This window comes from Stegostoma tigrinum, chromosome 1 (assembly GCF_030684315.1).
Source record: "Stegostoma tigrinum isolate sSteTig4 chromosome 1, sSteTig4.hap1, whole genome shotgun sequence".
NCBI classification, from domain to species: domain Eukaryota; kingdom Metazoa; phylum Chordata; class Chondrichthyes; order Orectolobiformes; family Stegostomatidae; genus Stegostoma; species Stegostoma tigrinum.
In genome coordinates, this window is record NC_081354.1 from 193514880 (window position 1) to 193533422 (window position 18543).

General features: G+C 47.2%; 1 protein-coding gene across 7 annotated transcripts in view; it reads right to left on the minus strand.

Annotated features, from left to right (window-relative positions):
• The window catches only part of LOC125456767 (rho-related BTB domain-containing protein 2-like), a 138926-nt gene that overhangs the window by 16877 nt on the left and 103506 nt on the right, over positions 1 to 18543 (minus strand). For 2 of the 7 annotated variants that reach the window (XM_059650896.1, XM_059650895.1), the window contains exons 8-10: positions 17185 to 17335; positions 10697 to 10785; positions 4529 to 4634 (exon numbers count right to left, since the gene is read on the minus strand). In XM_059650896.1, the coding sequence (XP_059506879.1) occupies positions 4529 to 4634; positions 10697 to 10785; positions 17185 to 17335 (346 nt within the window). Of the gene's footprint in view, positions 1 to 4509; positions 4635 to 10696; positions 10786 to 17184; positions 17336 to 18543 lie in introns of those variants that run through there. The other 5 variants (XR_009446640.1, XM_059650901.1, XM_059650906.1 and 2 more) reach the window with 5 other exon arrangements.

The following is an 18543-nucleotide window of genomic DNA, read 5'->3' on the forward strand; positions in this document are numbered from 1 at the left end:
GAGAAGGAAGCAACTCCGATGATAAAATCCATGTACCAGGGAAACAGTTGTGGGTGGAGGACTGAATTGGAATGGAACCTGAAATGTTCCACATATCTCACAAAGATACAGGGATAACTGGGGGCCATGTATATACCCCTCTGGCCTGAAGAAAGCGATAGAATCATTGAATCTCCACAGTGCAGAAACAGGCCATTTGGCCCATCAAGTTCATGCTGACCATCCAAACAGCATCCACCCAAACCCAACCCCTACCCTATCACCCTGCATTTTCTAATAGCCAATCCACCTAGCCTGCACATCTTTGGACTGTGGGAGGAAACCGGAGCACCCGGAGGAAACCCACACAAACATGGGGAGAATGTGCAAACGCCGCACAGATAGTCGCCCGAGGGTGGAATTGAACCTGGGTCCCTGACGCTGTGAGGCTGCAGTGCTAACCACTGAGCCATCGTGCTGCACAAGAGGAGTTAAAAGAGAAGTTGTTCAGACAAGGATGAGCTTGGCCAGGCAGATGAGGATGGTGGTGGATGAGGCAAGTTCAGGCCTTTCTTTCAGAAACAGTGAAGAGCCCTCAGACCATCCTGATGGGGGAATGGACAATGTAAAGGAAGAGGAGGCTTGAGCCCGCAAACTGAAAATTCTGAAACTGATACAAAGTGTCAGAGAAATCACGGATGGAAGTGGGTTGTAATGGCCTGGTGTTCCATGGTGGGGTCATAGTCTAGGGGAAGGTAGAAGGAGGTATCTGAGAGCTGGCACTCAGTCTCTACAATGTAGAGGTTGTCTCTTATTATAAACAGTCATTACCCAACATTTGTGACGCGCAAACTTCACTTGGCACTTGTCAGACCAAGCCTGGATATTGTCCAGATCTTGTTGTATGTGAACACGGACTGCTTCAGTATCTGAGAAGTCACGAATTGTGCTGAACATTGTGCAAACATCAATAAACATCCCCAGTTCTGGCCTAATCATGGAGGGAAGGTCATTGATGAAGCAGCTGAAGATGGTTGGGCCTAGGACACCACCCCAAGGAACTTCCGCAGAGATGTCCTGGAGCTGAGATGATTGACCTCCAACAACCACTGCAGGAAGGTGGTTACAGGAAGGATGTGGGGGCTTTGGAGAGGGTGCAGAAGAGGTTTACCAGGATGCTCCGTTGTTGACAGGGACCTCAACCATGTCCGACCCATCTCCCGCATTTCCGCCCTCACCACTTCACTTCCCTCCAGCAACAGCGATAGGGTTCCCCTCGTCCTCACCAACCATCCCACCAGCATCCACGTCCATACGGTCATCAGACGCCATTTCCAAACTCCCAGCAAGATGCCACCACCAGACATATCCCCCTCCCCTCCCTTGTCCACCTTCCGCAGGTACCGGTCCGTCCAGGACACCTTGGTCCACTGTTCCTTCACCCCCAACAACCCCCCAACAGCCCTACAGCACCTTCCCCTGTAATGACAGTTGGGGAAACGAAGCATAGACTTGGTGACCGCTTCACAGAACATCTACGTTCTGCTCGCAAAAAAGACCCTGAACTACCCATTGCCTGCCAATATCACTGTCTCTGAGATAACGGGAACTGCAGATGTTGGAGAATCCGAGATAACAAAGTGTGAAGCTGGATGAATACAGCAGGCCAAGCAGCATCTTAGGAGCAGGAAAGCGGCGTTTAGGTTTCGGGCCTAGACCCTTCATCAGAAAAGGGAGAGGGTGAGAGGATTCTGAAATAAATAGGGAGAGAGGGGGAGGCAGACCGAAGATGGAGAGAAAAGAAGATAGGTGGAGAGGAGAGTATGGGTGAGGACGTGGGGAGGGGATAGGTCAGTCTGGGGAGGATGGACAGGTCAAGGGGGCAGGATGAGGTTAGTAGGTAGGAAATGGGGGTGCGGCTTGAGGTGGGAGGAGGGATAGGTGAGAGGAAGAACAGGTTAGGGAGGCAGGAACGAGCTGAGCTGGTTTTGGGATGCAGTGGGGGGAGGCAGGGACGAGCTGGGCTGGTTTTGGGATGCGGTGGGGGAAGGGGAGATTTTGAAGCTGGTGAAGTCCACATTGATACCATTGGGCTGCAGGGTTCCCAAGTGGAATATGAGGTGCTGTTCCTGCAACCTTCGGGTGGCATCGCTGTGGCACTGCAGGAGGCCCATGATGGACATGACATCTGAAGAATGGGAGGGGCAGTTGAAGTGGACCTCCCAGTCATGAACCATTTCAACTCGCCTAACCTGTTCTTCCTCTCACCTATCCCCTCCTCCCACCTCAAGCTGCACCTCCATTTCCTACCTACTAACCTCATTCCGCCTCCTTGACCTGTCCGTCCTCCCCAGACTGACCTATCCCCTCTCCACCTCCCCACGTATACTCTCCTCTCCACCTATCTTCTCCTCTATCCATCTTCAGCCACCTCCCCCTCTCTCCCTATTTATTCCAGAATCCTGTCCCCATCCCCCTCTCTGATGAAGGGTCTAGGCCCGAAACGTCAGCTTTTGTGCTCCTGAGATGCTGCTTGGCCTGCTGTGTTCATCCAGCTCCACACTTTGTTATCTCTGGCTCTGGCTTGCTACCGGTTTTCCACTTGGGGACCCTACAGCCCTCCAGACTCAATATTGAGTTCAATAGTTTTAGGGGCTAAACTCTCGCACGTCCCAGCTCCCCCACCCCACACACCAGGCCTTGTTACCACACAGACTGCCCTGTTGTGAGTCACTAACAGTCCCCATTAACAACTACTCACCATCCCAACCTGATCATTATTAACTCCTCTGTCTCTCTCTCTCTCGGCTCTATTTACTCCTTACCCCACCCAATTCCCTATTCTCTGCATATACACTGACGTTTTCCCAGCCACCACCAGTTCTGAGGAAGGGTCACCGGACCCGAAATGTTAACTCTGCTTTCTCCTTCAGACCTGCTGAGCTTTTCCAGCGACTTCTGTTTTTGTTTGTGATCTACACCATCCGCAGCTCTTTCAGTTTTACCAGGATGCTGCCTGGATTAGAGGGTATGAGCTATAAGGAGGAGCTCGAAAATCTCTTCAGAGATAGTGGGAACTGCAGATCCTGGAGAATCCAAGATAACAAAGTGTGAAGCTGGATGAACACAGCAGGCCAAGCCGCATCTCAGGAGCAGAAAGGCTGACGTTTCAGGTCTGGACCATTCTTCAGAAATCCAGCTCTACACCTTGTTATCGCTAGAAAACTTTGGGTTGTTTTCTGTGAACAGCGGAGGCTGAGTGGACACTTGACAGAAGTCTTTAAAATTACCAGGTGCATAGACTGGGCTGATGGTCAAAATCCTTTTCCCACAGTTGAGATGTCAAATACTAGGGAGTATGTATTTAAGGTGGGAGGGGGAAAGCTGAAAGGAGATATGAGGGACAAGTTTTTTTACACAGACAGTGGGAGATGTCTGGAAGTCAATGCCAGGGGCTGTGGTGGAGGCAGTTCAGGGGCTTTTGAATAAGCACATGAATATGCAAGGAATGGGGCAATTATGGAGCAAGGGCGGCAGACAGGAATAGTTTAATTTGGCATCATATTTGGCACAACATTGTGGGCCAAAGGGCCTGTTCCTGTGCTTACCGTTCTATGTTCAATGTTCTGTAACTACAAATATCTTCCTCTGTGTCAGGTATGACTCAAACTACTGGAGCGTTTGTCCCTGATACCCATTGATTCTAGTGTTTCCAGGGCTCCTTGATGCTACACTCGGTCGAATGCAGCCTTGATATCAAGGGCTGTCACTCTCACCTCACCTCTGGAATTCAGCTCTTTTCTCCATTGAACCAAGGCTGTAATTAGATCAGGAGCTGAGTGGCCCTGGCAGAGTCCAAACTGGGCGTCACTGAGCAGGTTATTGATAGCTCTGTTACTGACACCTTCCATCACTTTACTGATGATCGAGAGGGACTGATGGGGCGGTAATTGGCCGGGTTGGATTTGTCCTGCTTTTTGTGTACAGGACACACCTGGGCAATTTTGCATATTATTGGGTATTGTCAATATTTTAGAATTGATGAGAATTTTGCGGACACTGTTATTTGGACGAACTTATAATTTCATCTTTTACCAACTGACTTTGAATTTCACAATTAGCAGCGGTGAGGTTTGAGCCTGTGCATTAGGTGCAGAGTATGGGCCTGTGTTTTGGGTTACTAGCCTCGTGACATTCCCAGCACAGTTCCATCACTCCCTCGGGGTCGGGTCTGTTGGGTGTGGAATGCACTCTTTGATGGAACGTGGTGAAAGCAGGTTCAACTTTATCTGAAGAGGAATGATGAGCAGTGGTAGGGTCCAAATGGCAGTAAGTGGAAATCAGTAGTCTGCTCATTTGGAGAGGCAGTACAAGCATGATGGGCTCAATGGCCTCTTTCTTGTGCTTGAACAGTTCTGTGATTCTGTAAACAACTTTTCTTTATTGTGAGCCTTTAATAGAATGTGTTTGAGGTGGTTTTGGGTGGTCTGCAAGTTCTCTGGATACTGGAGATGTGTGTCAGGAATGACAAACACAAAACTTGCTCTACCTGCAGACATGTGTCTCATCTCCTTAGGGAACTTGTGGCAGATGCTGTTGTAGTTGGTACAGATGTGATGGAGACACCAGTCAGCAAGCTGTCGAGCACCGTGCAACTAAAAGAAAAGAATGTCAATGAAAAGCTTGAATAATGAAGCTAAGACAGAAGAGTCAGCCCACGCTCGAAACATTAGCTGTGTTTCTCTCTCTGCAGGCACTGCCTGGCCAGCTGAGTTTCTCCAGCATTCTCTGCTTTTATATCACATCTCCATAGAAATTAGCTTGAATTATACCAGCAATCAGAATCTCGCTAGGCAGTGTACGATTGTGAATATCACTGCCCTATGGCCCTGACGTGATGTCCTGAGTGCAGCACTCTGACATTATCGCTCAATTAAGCAGCATTCAATTAAAGTTACAGCACTCTGAGTTTAATGAATAACTGGGGATGTGGAACTTTACTGTAAAGTACAGGTGGACAGTGCCACATGAATGCAGGAACAAAATACTGCTGACACAATCTTACAATGAAAACAAAAAATGCTGGGGAACTTCAGCAAATCAGACAGCCTCTGTGGAGAGAGGAACAAAGACAACATTTCAGGTCAATGACCTTTTGTCAGAAATGGGAAATGTTAGAGAATGCAACAGGGTTGAAGCAAGTTGGAAATGGAAGGTTTGTGGTTTAATAGAAGAAAGGAGAGTAATGACAGCAGAAGAGGAGTGGGGCCAAATGCAATGGGACTGTGACAAAGGAAAACAACAACAGTGCAAACAAGTGAATGCAGATGCTGCAATGTGCATTGAAAACAACAAATGCTGGAAATGGCAGCAGATCAGATTGCATCCATGGAGAAACGGAGAGCAAGGCAACATTTTGTGACTGTGACCCTTGATCTGTGCTCTGATTAGGAGTGATCTAGACTTGAAACGCTACTTTGTACTCTCTCCGTGGATACTGTTTGACCCACTGTGATCGCCAGCATTTGTTGTTTTTAATAAAGAAACGACAGTTTGGTCTCCAGGATGTGGCAGAATAAATTACAAAAATGAACACTAAGAGCACCAGAATTAAAAACTGAAAGGGGGAGAAGGTTTGAAAGTGGAGGTAGAGATTGTAGTGTGAAACAGTTACATTTGACATTGAGTCGAGACAAAGATACAGTATGGACGACTCAGGTCAGCAAAGGGAGTCAGGATGACACGTGCAATATGTACTTTTTGGTTCAATTTTGCAAAGCAGCATGTCCAGGAGCCAATCAGAAAGCAGGCAATTCAACATTTAGTAATAAGGACTGAGGAACATTAGAAATGGAAGCATTCAGTATGAAGGAGAGAAGAGAGGGTCTAAGGCTAGAGTTTTAAAGGAGAGCAATGTTAAGGGTATGAATTCAGAATTGGCTAACGTGAGCTGAGAAATTTGTTGCAGGAATAAATCAGCAGAGATGTACTGGTATACATTTAAGGAGGTACTTCAGAATACTCAGCAAAGATACATTCCAGTCAGAAAGTAAAATTCGATGGGAAGAATGCAGCATCTGTTGCAAACTAGAGAACATAAAGACAGGAACACAATGTACAATACTGCATGGCTCATCGTCTTACTCAATACCTTGTTTCCACTTCCTCCCCATATTCTCTGAGTTGTTTAATCTGAAGAACATCCCACTTGAAAATCTTCAATGTTTTAGTCTCAGCACATTCCTATGGTAGTGAATTCCACAGGCTCACCACTCTCTGGGTGAAAACTCTCTGGGGAAATGTCAGTCCCAAATGGTCCACCACTTATCCTTAGATAGCGACCCCTGATCCTAGACTCCCAGGTCATCCATAAGGTCATAAGATACAGAAGCAGAATTAGGCTGTTCAACCCATCCGGTCTTCCACCATTTGATCATGGCTTATATGGTTCACAAGCCCATTCTCCTGCCTTCTCCCAGTAACCCTGAACCCCCTTACCAATGAAGAACCTACCTATCTCTGTCTGAATTACACTCAGTGACTCAGCCTCCACAGCCCTCTGTGGCAATGATGTCCACAGATTCACACTCCACCCCCCTGGCAGAAGGCATTCCTCCCCATCTCAGTTCTAATGGGTCGCCCCATCACTCTGAGGCTGTGCCCTTGGGTCCTAGTCTGTCCTAATAGTGGAAACTTCTTCTCCACATCTACTCTATTCGGGCCTCTCAGTATTCTGTCAGTTTCAACCAGAAACTCTCCCTCTCCACCTGCCCCCACCCCCACCGCGACACCCACCCCCCCCCAACCGCGACCCCCCAGTGCCCATTCTTCTAAGCTCAATTGAGTTCAGGCCCAGTGTCCTCAACCACTTCTCATGTGACAAACCTCCTCTGAAACCCCTCAAATGCCAGCACATCCTTCCCCAGATATGGAGCACAAAACTGCTCACAATATTCCAAACGCAGTCTGACCAAAGCCAAATACAGCCTCAGCTGTACATCTCTACTCTTGTAACCTAGACCTGTTGAAATGAATGCTCACAAAGCATTTGCCTTCCTAACTGCCAACGGAATCAGCATGGTAAACACTTTGTATTCCATCTGCCACTATTCTGCCCATCTCCTGGCCTGTCCAAGTCGTTCTGCAGCCTTCCTGCTTTGTCGATACTAACTGTCTCTGTCCTAGTCTGTGTCATCGAGAATATCCTTCCTGCATTATTCCTGGTCTCTTTGAAGCCCACCTTCACTCCTCTAAACTCTAGTGAATATAAAACATAGAACAGTGCAGCGCATGGTCATCGTGAATTCAGTCTCGATTTGTCAGTCCTGCCATCTCAGGAATTAGTCTGGTAAACCTTTCCTGCACTCCCTCTGTTAACGTGACCAAAACTGCACATAATATTCCAGGTGTATCTCATCAAACCCTGTATATTTCAATAGGACATTCTCATTCCTGTACTCGAACACAGGCTCACACTACACACAGTAGAATACAGGGTTCAACTCCACCCAGTTAAACAGAGGCTCACAGTGCACAAATAAAAACCAAACGTTTGCTCAAACTACCCAATATCAATGTCCCCAACTCTTATTCAACCTACAGAGGAACGGACTCCCATTCTCCCTCTAGCCCCTTCCTGGGGAATGGAAACAGAACATAGAACTTAGAACATAGAACACCAAAGCGCAGTACAGGCCCTTCGGCCCTCGATGTTGCGCCGACCTGTGAAACCAATCTGACACCCATCTAACCTACGCTATTCCATTATCATCCTTATGTTTATCCAATGACAATTTAAATGCCCTTAAACTTTGCGAGTCTACTACTGTTGCAGGCAGGACATTCCACGCCCTTACTACTGTCTGAGTAAAGAATCTATCTCTGACATCTGTCCTATATCTATCACCCCTCAATTTAAAGATATGTCCCTTCATGCTAGCCATCTCCATCTGAGGAAAAAGGTCTCTCTGTTCACCCTTTCTCCTCCTCTGATCATCTTGTATGTTTCTATTAAGTCACCTCTCAACCTTCTTCTCTCGAACAAAAACAGCTTCAAATCCCTCAGCCTTTCCTCGTAAGACCTTCCCTCCATACCAGGCAACATCCTGGTAAATCTCCTCTGCACCCTTTCCAATGTTTCAACATGCTTCCTATAACGTGGCGTCCAGAACTGTACGCAATACTCCAAGCGCGGCCGCACCAGAGTTTTGTACAGCTTCACCATAACCTCTTGGTTCCGGAACTTGATCCCTCTATTAATAAAAGATAAAACACTGTATGCCTTCTTAACAGCCCTGTCAACCTGGGTGGCAACTTTCAAGGATCTGTGTACATGGACACCGAGATCTCTCTGCTCACCTACACTGCTAAGAATCTTACCATTAGCCCAGTACTTTGCCTTCCAGTTACTCCTACCAAAGTGCATCACTTCACACTTGTCTGCATTAAACTCCATTTGCCACCTCTCAGCCCAGCTCTGCAGCTTATCAATGTCTCTCTGCAACCTACAACATCCTTCGTCACTATCCACAACTCCACCGACCTTAGTGTCGTCTGCAAATTTACTAACCCATCCTTCTACGCCCTCATCCGGGTCATTTATAAAAATGACAAACAGCAGTGGACGAGAATAGATCCTTGCAGTACACCTCTAGTGATAATGGGAACTGCAGATGCTGGAGAATCCAAGATAACAAAGTGTGGAGCTGGATGAACACAGCAGGCCAAGCAGCATCTCAGGAGCACAAAAGCTGACATTTTGGGCCTAGACCCTTCATCAGAGAGGGGGATGGGGACAGGGTTCTCGAATAAATAGGGAGAGAGGGGGAGGCGGACCAAAGATGGAGAGAAAAGAAGATAGGTGGAGAGGAGAGTATAGGTGGGGAGGTAGGGAGGGGATAGGTCAGTCCAGGGAAGACGGACAGGTCAAGGAGGCGGGGTGAGGTTAGTAGGTAGGAAATGGAGATGCGGCTTGAGGTGGGAGAAAGGGATGGGTCACTCTCCGCTCGGTTCGCAATAAACAACTGCACCTCCCATTTACGAACCATTTTAACTCCCCCTCCCATTCCTCAGACGACATGTCCATCATGGGCCTCCTGCAGTGCCATAATGATGCCACCCGAAGGTTGCAGGAACAGCAACCCATATTCCGCTTGGGAACCCTGCAACCCAATGATATCAATGTGGACTTCACCAGCTTCAAAATCTCCCCTTCCCCCACCACATCCCAAAACCAGCCCAGTTCGCCCCCTCCCCCCACTGCATCCCAAAACCAGCCCAGCCTGTCTCTGCCTCCCTAACCTGTTCTTCCTCTCACCCATCCCTTCCTCCCACCTCAAGCCGCACCTCCATTTCCTACCTACTAACCTCATCCCACCTCCTTGACCTGTCCCTCTTCCTTGGACTGACCGATCCCCTCCCTACCTCCCCACCTATACTCTCCTCTCCACCTATCTTCTTTTCTCTCCATCTTCGGTTTGCCTCCCCCTCTCTCCCTATTTATTCCAGTTCCCTCTCCCCATCCCCCTCTCTGGTGAAGGGTCTAGGCCCAAAACGTCAGTTTTTGTGCTCTTGAGACGCTGCTTGGCCTGCTGTGTTCATCCAGCCTCACATTTTATTATCTTGGGTACACCACTAGTAACTGAACTCCAGGATGAACATTTCCCATCAACAACCACCCTCTGCCTTCTTATAGTTAGCCAATTTCTGATCCAAACTGCTATGTCACCCTAAATCCCATGCCTCTGTATTTTCTGCAATAGCCTACTGTGGGGAACCTTATCGAACACATTGCTGAAATCCATATACACCACATCAACCGTTTTACTCTCATCTACCTGTTTGGTCACCTTCTCAAAGAACTCAATAAGTTTTGTGAGGCACAACCTATCCTTCACAAAACCATGCTGACTATCCTTAATCAAATTTATTCTTTTCTAGATGATTATAAATCCTATCTCTTATAATATTCTCCAACACTTTATCCACATCCAAAGTAAGGCTCACTGGTCTATAATTACCAGGTTTGTCTCTACTCCCCTTCTTGAACAAGGAAACAAAATTTGCTATCCTCCAGTCATCTGGCACGATTCCTGAAGATAATGATGACATAAAGATCAAAGCCAAAGGCTCTGCAGTCTCTTCCCTAGCTTCCCAGAGATTCCTGGGATAAATCCCATCCAGCCTAGGGATCTCATCTATTTTCACACTTTCCAGAATTCCCGACACCTCCTCCTTGTGAACCTCAATCCTGTCTAGTCTAATAGCCTGTACCTCCGTATTCTCCTCGATAATACTGTCTTTTTCCTGTGTGAATACTGATGAAAAATATTCATTTAGAGCCTCTCCTATCTCTTCGGAATCCACGCACAACTTCCCACTACTGTCCTTGACTGGCTTTAATCTTACTCTAGTCATTCTTTTATTCCTGACATATCTATAGAAAGCTTTAGGGTTTTCCTTGATCGTACCTGCCAAAGACTCCTCATGTCCCCTCCTGGCTCTTCTTAGCTCTCTCTTTAGGTCCTTCCTGGTTAATTTGTAATTCTCAAGCGCCCTAACTGAGCCTACATGCCTCATCTTTACATAAGCTTTACACAACAGGAAGTTTCCCAGCCACTAAGGAACAGATTTAAATGCTTCAGGAACTGATGTAAGTTCTTCCCTAGCCCAAATGTCCTAAAGATCAGCATCTGTGTGTCTGCATTGTCCACCATACCTGAGCCTTCTCGAGGTATTGTAAGACTAAACCATCAATGTCAGTTCCCTGCTTGGATGCGTGCAGGAGTTCCTCCACAGCAGACTGCTCTAGAAGATCAGAAGCAGAAACATCATTCAGTAAGATCCCAGGGGAGATGTTTCACTACCTCAAGACAAAACAGTAGGGCATTCCATCAGGAGACTGTACAGCACTAATCCCGTCACATCCTCCACAAACTGCAGTGCAGTGTGGTCACGTAGAGCAATAGTGGTAGGAAAATCATGGAATAACAGAACCACGGAATCATGTAAACAGGGGGTACATGGGAACACACAGAATCATGGGAACATGGAATTCTGGAAACACGAGAACATGGAATTATGAAAAAAATTAAAGAAAAACAATATAGAAACACAGGAACATGGAAGCAGAGGAACATGGAGACCCAGCAACATGGAATCATGGATATATGGAAACACAGAAGAACAGCAACATAGAATCATGGAATCACCAGAGCATGGCAACATGGGAATATGGAAACATGGCAATATCAAAACATTGGAATGTGGCAACATGCAAACATGGAAACCAATGGCCAGAGAAACATGAATACATATGCTGGAAGCGTGTTCAGCTACAGTTCCTGATTTATCAAGTGGAGTGTCTGGACCTGCAGATGGACTCATTCTGGAGTATCTATGAGGCTGAGAATGTTGTGGATAGCACATTGCGTGAGCTGGTCACCCCACCAGTAAAGACTGCATAGACAGAGAAGATAATAAAATGTGAGGCTGGATGAACACAGCAGGCCAAACAGCATCTCAGGAGCACAAAGCTGACGTTTCGGACCTAGACCCTTCAACAGAGAGGGGGATGGGGTGAGGGTTCTGGAATAAATAGGGAGAGAGAGGGAGGCGGACCGAAGATGGAGAGTAAAGAAGATAGGTGGAGAGGAGAGTATAGGTGGGGAGGTAGGGAGGGGATAGGTCAGTCCAGGGAAGACAGACAGGTCAAGGAGGTGGGATGAGGTTAGTAGGTAGGAGATGGAGGGTCGGCTTGGGGTGGGAGGAAGGGATGGGTGAGAGGAAGAACAGGTTAGGGAGGCAGAGACAGGTTGGACTGGTTTTGGGATGCAGTGGGTGGAGGGGAAGAGCTGGGCTGGTTGTGTGTGCAGTGGGGGGTGGAGACAAACTGGGCTGGTTTTGGGATGCGGTGGGGGAAGGGGAGATTTTGAAGCTGGTGAAGTCCACATTGATACCATTGGGCTGCAGGGTTCCCAAGCAGAATATGAGTTGCTGTTCCTGCAACCTTTGGGTGGCATCATTGTGGCACTGCAGGAGGCCCATGATGGACATGTCATCTAAAGAATGGGAGGGGGAGTAGAAATGGTTTGCGACTGGGAGGTGCAGTTGTTTATTGCGAACCGAGCGGAGGTGTTCTGCAAAGCGGTCCCCAAGTCTCCGCTTGGTTTCCCCAATGTAGAGGAAGCCACACCGAGTACAGTGGATGCAGTATACCACATTGGCAGATGTGCAGGTGAACCTCTGCTTAATGTGGAAAGTCATCTTGGGGCCTGGGATAGGGGTAGGGTGGAGGTGTGGGGGCAAGTGTAGCACTTCCTGCGGACAGAAAAGAGTTGGGTGATTGCCAGGAAGATGTGTATGCATGGACAAGCCCCTGTGGTCATTCCTCTCTCAAACAATTTTACCATTTTTGATACCTCTGGGGGAATGGTCACTCAGGAAGAAGCAGCAGTAAACAGATCATTGGGAACACAATTGGATCTGTTACACAGCAAGGAGGGCTGAAGTATAGGTAAGTAGTCATGATAGGATACTCTATAGCCAGGGACACAGACTGGCATTTCTGTGGCCTTGAGCAAGATTGCAGGATGGTGTGTTGCCTCCCTGATGCAAGGATCAATGACACCTCTGAGCAGGCACACAGCACTCTGAAAGGGAAGGGTGAGCTGCCACAGGTTATGGTCCATATTGGTGCTGGTGACATAGGTAGGAAGAGTGATGAGGTCATGCAAAGGGAGTCGATGAGTTCCACTTCACAGAAACAGGCCCTTCAGTCCAACTTGTCTGTGCTGAACAGGTATTCCAATCTGGCATTGTCCCATGTGCCAGCATTTTTCCCGTATCCCTCTAAATCATTTCTAATCACCCATGCAGATGCCTTTTAAATGTTGTAGTTGTACCCACCTCCATCATTTCCACTTGCATTACCCTCTGTGTGAAAAAGTTACCCCTCAGATCCTTTTTAAATCTTTCCCCCTCTCACCTTTAACCTATGCCCCTCTAGTTTTGGACTCCCCCACCTTGGGGAAAAGACCGTGTCTATTTACCCCATCCATGCCCCTCACGATTTTATAAACCGCAATAAAGTCACTCCTCAGACTCCAATGCTCAGGGAAATACCCCAGCCTATTCAGCCTCTCCCTAGAGATCAAACCCCCCAATCCTAGGATGGTGATGGCGAGCACAAGGGGGCATAGCTTTAAATTGAGGGGTGAAAGATATAGGGCAGATGTCAGAGGTAGTTTCTTTACTCAGAGAGTAGTGAGAGAATGAAACGCTTTGCCTGCAACGGTAGTAGATTCGCCAACTTTAGGTACATTTCAGTGATCACTGGACAAGCATATGGACGTACATGGAATAGTGTAGGTTAGATGGGCTTGAGATTGCTATGACAGGTCAGCACAACATCGAGGGCCGAAGGGCCTGTACTGTGCTGGAATGTTCTATGTTACCCTGGCAATGCCCTTATAAATATTTTCTGTACCCTCTCATGTTGAACTGCTTCCTTCCTACAGAATATCGACCAAAACTGTACACATTATTCTAAAAGCGGCCTGAAAAATGTCCTGTACAGCTGCAACATGACCCTCCCAACTCCTATATGCAATGCAGTGACCAATAAAGGCAAGCGTACAGAATGCCTTCTTCACCACCCTACCTACCTGTGACTCCACAATTAAGGAATTATGGTCTCGGACCCTTAGAGCATAGAACACTACAGCACAGTACAGGCCCTTCGGCCCTCGAAGTTGCACTGACCTGTGAAACCAATCTGAAGCCCATCTAACCTACACTATTCCATTGTCGTCCATATGTTTATCCAATGACGACTTAAATGTACCTAAAGTTGGTGAGTCTTCTACTGTTGCAGGCAGGGCATTCCACTCAAGTCTCAGTTTAGCAACATTTCTCAGGACCTTACCATTAACTGTATAAATCCTACCCTTGTTTGCCTTTCCAAAATGCAACATCCCACAATTATCTAAATTAAAATCCATCGGCCACTCCCTGGCCCCTCAGCAACCTGGAATAGATACCATCCAAACCTGGGGACTTGTCCACCCTAATGCCTTTTAGAATACCCAACACTTCCCCCCTCCTTATGCTGGGGCCTTAACAGATATCTTTGCAGCATCCTTGAGCACGGGTGAGGTCCCGGAGGACTGGAGACTTGCTAACATTGTCCCCTTGTTTAAGAAGGGCAGCAAGAATAATCCAGGTAATTATTGACCGGTGAGCCTGACGTCAATGGTAGGGAAGTTACTGGAGAAGATACTGAGGGATAGGATCTATTCCCAATTGGAAGAAAATGGGTTATTAGTGATAGGCAGCATGGTTTTGTGCAGGGAAGGTCATGTCTTACCAACTTAATAGAATTCTTTGAGGAATTGACAAAGTTGATAGATGAGGGGAAGGCTGTTGATGTCATATACATGGACTTCAGTAAGGCATTTGATAAGGTTCCCCATGGCAGGCTGATGGAGAAAGTGAAGTCACATGGGGTCTGGGGTGTACTAGCTAGATGGATAAAAAACTGGCTGGGCAACAGGAGACAGAAGGTAGTAGTAGAAGGGAGTTTCTCAAATTGGAAACCTGTAACCAGTGGTGTTCCACAGGGATCTGTGCTGGGACCACTGTTGTTTGTGATATGTGTAAATGATCTGGAGGAAGGTATAGATTGTCTGATTAGCAAGTTTGCTGATGACACTAAGATTGGTGGAGTAGCAGATAGTGAAGGGGACTGTCGGAGATTACAGCAGAATATAAATAGACTGGAGAGTTGGGCAGATAAATGGCAGATGGAGTTCAATCCGGGCAAATGCGAGGTGATGCATTTTGGAAGATCACATTCAAGGGCGAACTATACAGTAAATGGAAAAGCCTTGGGGAAAATTGATGAACAGAGAGATCTGGGGGTTCAGGTCCATTGTCCCCTGAAGGTGGCAACACAGGTCAATAGGGTAGTCAAGAAGGCATATGACATGAAGGCATATGGCATGCTTTCCTTCATCGGACGGGGTATTGAGTACAAGAGTTGGCAGGTCATGTTGCAGTTGTATAGGACTTCGGTTCAGCCACATTTAGAGTACTGTGGACAGTTCTGGTCGCCACATTACAAAAGGATGTGGATGCTTTGGAGAGGGTGCAGAGGAGGTTCACCAGGATGTTGCCTGGTATGGAGGATGCTAGCTATGAAGAGAGGTTGAGTAGATTAGGATTATTTTCAGTAGGAAGACGGAGATTGGGGGGGGACCTGATTGAGGTCTACGAAATCATGAGGGGTATACACAGGGTGGATAGCAAAAAGCTTTTTCCCAGAGTGGGGGACTCAATTACTAGGGGTCATGAGTTCAAAGTGAGAGGAGGAAAGTTTAAGGGAGATATGCGTGGAAAGTTGTTTACACAGAGGGTGGTGGGCACCTGGAACGCGTTACAGTGGAGGTGGTAGAGGTGGGCACGGTAGCGTCATTTAAGATGTATCTGGACAGGTACATGAATGGGCGGGGAGCAGAGGGATACAGATCCTCGGAAAACAGGCGACAGGTTTAGATCGAGGATTTTGATCGGCACAGGCTTGGAGGGCCGAAGGGCCTGTTCCTGTGCTGTATGGTTCTACGTCCTATGTTCTATGTTCTAGGTAAATAATTCTGGTTGCTGAGAACAAAGAAAATTACTGCACAGGAACAGGCCCTTCAGCCACGATGCCGTGCCGAACATTTCCCCTAAACCTAAGGTCTGTCTACCCTCCACCGCTACCATACACTATCATCCATATGCCTATCTAAAAGCCGCTTAAATGCCCTTGCATGCCCATATCTTGTACGGCCTACCATGAGGGACCTAATCGAAGACTTTGCTGAAGTGCATATAGGCAATATCTATCACCCTGCCCTCATTATTCATCTGTGTAATTTCCTCAAGAATTTAATCAAGTTTGTGAGACACAACCTTTACCCACAAAGCCATATCAATTGCTAATAAGTGCATATTTTTCCAAATGTGAGTAAATTCTATTGATACGAATCTTCTCCAATACTTTTCTTACTGTTTATGTAACTGTATATGGAATTTAGCAAGGCCTTTGATGAGGGCCATCATAGCATGCTGCACAATATGTACAGCTCTGCTTGCTATATGCCCAGAAAAATGTAGAGGCTTTGAGATGGTACAGAAACTCTCTAAAAACCAAAAGAACTGTGGATACTGGGAATCAGAAACAAAAGCAGAAATTGCTGGGGAAAGGCTCAGCAGATCTGGCAGCATCTGTATACAGCGAAATCAGCGTTAATGTTTTGGGTTCAGTTTTTCTTCCTGAGAACCTGAATTCTGTTCTGAGGGTTTTCTGAGGTAGGGAATATGGAAACACAGGAACAAAGAACAATGAAACATAGAAATACGCAAATATGGGAAATATGGAATTGTAGAAACATGGATTCAATGAATTGTAGGACACAATGAAGCTCAGGATCTTGGAGAGCTTGTCCACAGATCTGTGAAGGTAGGGGGATGGGCCAATACAGTGGTCAAGATGTCATTTGGGACACTTGTCTTTCTCAGATATGGTATGGATAATAAGAGGAGGGAGGTTATGCTGGGGCTGTACAGCACTTTAGTGAGGCCACAGCTGGAGCACTGTGTGCAGTTCTGGTCCCCACATTATAGGAAGGATGTGATTACACTGGAGGGGGTGCAGAGGAGATTCACCAGGATGGTGTCTGGGATGGAGCATTTCAGCGATAAAGAGAGGCTGGATAAGCTTGGGCTGTTTTCTTTGGAGCAGGGAAGGATGAGGGGGGAATCTGATAGAGGTCTATAAGATTGGGGGCATAGACTGGGTGGATGAAAGCAGATGTTCCCCTTAATTGAAGGGTCAGTCACAAGGGGGATGCAATTTTAAAAGGGAGAAGCAGGAGGTTTAGAGGGGACTTGGCGAAAATGTTTTCTCACCCATTAGGGTGGTGGGGGTGTGGAATGCACTGCCTGGGAGGGTAGCTGAGCTGGGAAATCTTGCGACCTTTATTTACAGACCTGATGGGTTGAAGGGACTGTTTTGTACTGTATGATCCTGTGGAACCATGACAACACAGAATGGTGGAAGCCTAGAAACATGAATGACAGTCAATGTTGAACTGTATAGTGTGTGCGAGTAGGAGGAGTTTATCAGAACGTAAGCCTGTACACAATGACCAAATCAGTATTTACCTGTCAATGCAACGAGGCCAGACAAGCACACGCGGTCTGCAAATGCTATCAGTTCCATGGTATCCACCTGGTCATTCAACCCCATCTGCCCAGTGTACAGGAAATCCAGAACAGCTCGCATGCAGCTGCTGCTGCAGTCAGGCACCGGGACCTGACAGAGTGGATAAGTAATGATCATTATCCCTTCCAACAAACTGCAGTACCAGTAATACAGCATCACACTGCCACACAGCCATCTACTCCCAGCCCAGGCACAGCTGGTGTTAGACACAGATCCCCACACAAGCCACTCACCATCCTGACCTGGAAATATATCGCTGCTCCTTCTCTGTCACTGGATCACAAATCCCTGAATTCCCATTCTCAGGGCACTGTGGGTCTACCTGCAGACCAGGTGCTGTGGGTTGACCCACAGTGCCCTTAGGGAGGGAATTCCAGGATTTTGATCAAGTAATAGTGAAGGAACAGGGATATATTTCCAAGTCAGGATGGTGGGTGATTTGGAAGGGAACTTGGATGAGTGCTGCCCTTGTCCTTCTAGATGGAAGTGGGCGTGGGTTTGGAAGGTGCTGCCTGAGGATTTTTGGTGAATTTCTGCAGTGCATCTTGTAGACAGTATACACTGCTGCGACTGAGTGTCGGTGGGGGAGGGAGTGGGATGTTTGCGGATTTTGCCCCAATCAAGCAGCTGCTTTGTCCTGGATTTTTTTTTCTCTTTATTCCTTAATAGGATGAGGGTATCACTGATCAGGCATCACTGTCTAGGCAGCATTTATTGCCCATCCCTAATTGCCCAGAAGGCAGCAGAGAGTCAACCACGTTGCTGTGGGTCTGGAGTCACATGTAGTGCAGACCGGGTAAGGATGGCAGTTTCCTTTCCTAAAGGACATCAGTCAACCAGATGGGTTTTTGTGACAGTCGATTCATGGTCATCTTTAGATTCTGTCTCCCAGATATTTTATTGAATTCAGATTTCACCATCTGCCACAGCAGGATTTGAACCTGGGTCCTCAGATGCTCCTCAGAATGTTGTCTGGGTGTCTGGATCAACAGTCCAGCAATAATACCACTAGGCCATCACCTTTCTCTTGCTGTTAAGCCTCTTGAGTGTTGTTGGGGCTGCAACCATCCTGAGAAGTGGGGAGTATTGCTTTTGAGCTCCTGAGATGCTGCTTGGCCTGCTGTGTTCATCCAGCTCCACACTTTGTTATCTAGTATTCCATCACACTCCTGGCTTGTGCCTTGTAGATGGTGGGCAGGCTTTGGGGAGTCGGGAGGGGAGTTACTCGCCGGAGATGAGGTACTGAGCATTGCAGCTAAAATGTGTCTGACCAGATCCATAAAGGAATGGGAATTCTT